Here is a 3,601-nt window from a genome sequence, read left to right as displayed (position 1 = left end):
CAAACAAAACTGCGTGGTTTTTCAGGAAAGAGAGCACTGGTGTTAGGTCTAGAGGTAGATTAAGCTCACCAGGCAGAAAAGATCCCCTGGACCTTGTCCTCTCTGAGAGGGGACCGCACGGACAAGGGGAGTCTCTTAATGCCCTGAGATTCTGGGCAATTGGTGCCCAGAAACGTCTTGGAGGCATAAATCGGACTGTTTTTCCCTGCCTGGGGCAGCCGCAGGAACGCCAAGGAAGTGCGCACGCGTGCGCGCTCGCTCGCTCTGGCAGCCTCAGTTTTGCCTTTCTAACACATCCCTTAAAAGTGTCTGGGGTAGAGGTAGGGAAGAGTATGGGGAGGGTGGATGGTGGAAGGGAGGGTGAATGGGGGTGGGGTGCGAACTTGTGCCTGTTTATTATAACTTCATTCCCTTTAAAAGGAAAAGTATGCCCGGAATCCGGGAGGTGGCAACAGAGTCCGGGTAGTGAGGACGTGACCGACCCACTCAAGTTGGGAGTCTCTAGTGTCAGTCTCTAGTGTTCCCAGGGTTAACACTAGCATCGGCATCCCCTGTGCCCCTTGAAGCTGTCCCCTGCACTCCTCTTCCCAGCTGCAGGCTGGGTGGAGCCGCCCTCGCGGTTTGGGCGTGTTCTTCCCTGTGCCGGGACCCTGCGTCCTCTGTCAGGGACCCAGCGAGTGGACTGCTGACCGGTGCTAGGCGCGCGGCCACCATGACGGGAAGGTAACAGATGCCTTAAGTTAAGGGTGGAGGGTGACATGGTCCCGGAGAGATGCGGGGAAGCAGATCGTGGCGGGAGGTCCCGCGGCCTCAATGCTTCCAGGCTGCGACCCCTCTGGGAATGAGAAGGTCGGACAGGGGGACCCATTCTCTTCCTTGAGAGAATGTGTGGGCATTGGCAGGTGTAGTTTTACCGCCAGTGATCCCAGACCAGGGACTTGTCTGAGGTCACCAGCCAACTGAAGCTTTAAAACGTAGCAGGAGAGCACTGGGCTCTCCTGGCAACCTGCGGTGGGATCCTGGGTAATATTCACTCTAGAACCTTCTACTACCTTCTCTGTAAACCAGAGGTAAAGGATGATTAGATACCTGTGGAGAACTGTCTCTAAACCCTGAGTGTAGAGGCTGGGTGAGGGGCAGAAAATATCCCTCCAGCCTGCCCGGGGTAGGGATCTCGGTCTCTATGTACAGGTTCAAGACAATCCAGGTTCCAGAGGTGGGTCACAGGTCCATATGAGTCCGGCCGGTTTTGGCCTCTGCAGTTGCTTCTGGAACGTGGCTGGGTACATTGTGTGGCTCAAAGCTGGGCTGGAAGGGGTGGTCCTGGGGTTCAGGACTCTCTTCTAGCTAAAGGCTGATGGGAAAGCTTTCTCTGCACAGCACCTTGCTGCACTGCTGCTCCTGGGGAGCCCTGTCCCTTTTGCAATCTTCTTTGGGAAAGGGTCCCCGGTCCTGGGAGTCAGGGCAACACCCAGTGATTGTGGGGTAGTGGCTTGAAGATCCCTTGAGGCACAAAATAGTATTCTGCCTCAGGGACACGCTGCTGCTCAGCACTACTGAAGGTGTGGCTGGGAGTCCTTGGGTAGCCCTGGATTCAGAAACACTATGTACCCTGTCGTGGTGTGAGGCCCGCCCTTCCCTCCTGCTTCCTCTCCAGCCTCAGCTCTGGGTGTTCCCTCAGTGGGAAGACTCTGCTTCTTTGTGCAGTGTAATGCAAGGACCTGTCCCACCCCAGGAAGGTGGTAAGGATCTTCCCCCCAGATTGCTGTGGTCCCCACCCCCAAAGTCCCTGGCAGAAATCCTTACCAACTTCTTGGCTCCCCACCCGCAGCCCTCGGCTTTGAAAAAACAGCAGCCACAGAGTCAGGCACCCAGCTACATCTTAAGCTGAAAGTGGGTCCGGCAGAGTAGAGACATGAGGCACCTGTTAAACTTAGGTCCCTCAACCTTTTCTGGACAGACTGGTGCGTCATGGGCAGCCAGCAAGAACATTCAGGAAGGTTTTTGGTGGCGGGAGACGAGCTCAGAAGATCTGCTGGCCCTGGGGTCACATGGGGACAAGGAGCTCTTTTCTGTTCTGGGTACAATTGCTCATCCCAGAGGACAGAGAAACCCCTCGACATGGAGACCACAGCGACACTGGAAATGGCCACAGTGCCCCTGCTCAGAGATGCCATCTTTGAGAACTTGGGTGACTCTGCTCAGTTCTTCAAGCATTTCTTGCTCATATGTTGTTAAGCATCTGTGAGATGCCACTGTCCACCACAGGTTCCAGGCTTGACTTCCCTTCTTTGGGCGCGTACGTGCACACACACACACACACACACACACACACACACACACACACACACCCAGTCAGACTGATCTGGGAGGAACAGACCTTACTCAGACTTTGGAGGGGGTGAGTCTCTTCTTGTCCTAGTAACTATGAGGTTTCTTTCCCTTCATGTCATATACTCTGTGTCCATTGCCTCAGAGAGGCAGGGGCAGGTCTTCATGCTTGGATCCTGGACCCCCCTACTAGTCCTTTACACTGCTTGGAGACATACTGTACCTCAGATAAACCTTCTCTGCTCACACTCCTCAGGACCCTCCTTGTCACCGCTCCCCCGGACAATGGCAGGCAAGAGCAGAGGGAGGGCTTTGGGAAGCCACCAGTGAGGACCTGGAATAGCATCCTTTGTAAATGCACCCGTTGGCACTGTGCAGAGAAAGGGCTGCAAGGAGACAGGGAAGATGACGGGGAAGCCAGCAGCCAGGGAGCCAGAAGAAGATGGAGTTGGGAGGCAAGGTCAGGGCCTCCTGGAGGTGGAGCGGACAGGATGTATCATACTTCACAGCTCTTTCCCAAGAGTCCTCTCACTGCCTCATCTTAGTATGCTGCCACTGTCATGGCGTCACTCTGGGACGCCTCACTCCCACTGGGCTCACCCTTTTGCACTGTCTCACCCAGCTCAGATCCAAAGGAGATTGGGGCCGTGCTCTAGCCTGTCACAGCGAACTGCCTGGTGCTGGCCAGCTCTGGGCTAGCACTGTGGCTGTGATCTGTCCATCGCAGTATGCTCTGATGTAACTGCATGCACCCAGGACAAACTTACTTGTTTCACCAGCACTGTTTTATCATTGCTGTCATTTGTTGCTCTGATTTTAAAATCTCCAGAGACCCAGTCGAATACCATTTCCCACCCCCTGACCCCCACCCAGGGGCTTCAGCTCAACACAGATCTTGCCACACTTACCTCTGAGTGACAAAACAGACCCATCCTTCTGCTTCGCTTTTGTCTTAACCTCCTTGGATTGCTTAACATTTACTGATCTTGATTTACGCGCCCATCTAAATCATTCAGACTGACAGAGACTCTTCTACGGTCCCACCATTGGGCTCAGAAAAGCCACTAAAAGTTTTAACAGTTCTGACTGAATGAACTTCGAAACTCTCTGATGAACGGTTTTACTTGGACTGCTGATCTTCTCATCGAATACCGAATCTCTCCTGTGAACTTCTCTGCATAAAGTCTGTTCTTCCTCTATCTCTTCCAATCAGTGACCAGTTTCCCTCCTACTGCCTCAGGCAATGCAGTCTTTGTCTCACAGGGCGATG

At 53.9% G+C, this 3,601-nt stretch overlaps 1 protein-coding gene across 1 annotated transcript in view; it reads left to right on the top strand.

Annotated features, from left to right (window-relative positions):
• Positions 1 to 549: 549 nt before the first annotated feature.
• Lims2 (LIM zinc finger domain containing 2) overlaps positions 550 to 3,601 on the top strand; it is a 29,625-nt gene continuing 26,573 nt past the window's right edge. Inside the window, 1 exon segment of the mRNA XM_032885358.1 lies at positions 550 to 723. Coding sequence (XP_032741249.1) covers positions 713 to 723 — 11 coding nt within the window. The 5' untranslated portion in view covers positions 550 to 712.

The sequence above is a fragment of the Rattus rattus genome, chromosome 15 (genome assembly GCF_011064425.1).
Source record: "Rattus rattus isolate New Zealand chromosome 15, Rrattus_CSIRO_v1, whole genome shotgun sequence".
In the NCBI taxonomy this organism is placed as follows: Eukaryota; Metazoa; Chordata; class Mammalia; order Rodentia; family Muridae; genus Rattus; species Rattus rattus.
The sequence above is the reverse complement of the archived record's forward strand: the minus strand, read 5'-3'. Positions and strand labels throughout refer to the sequence as shown.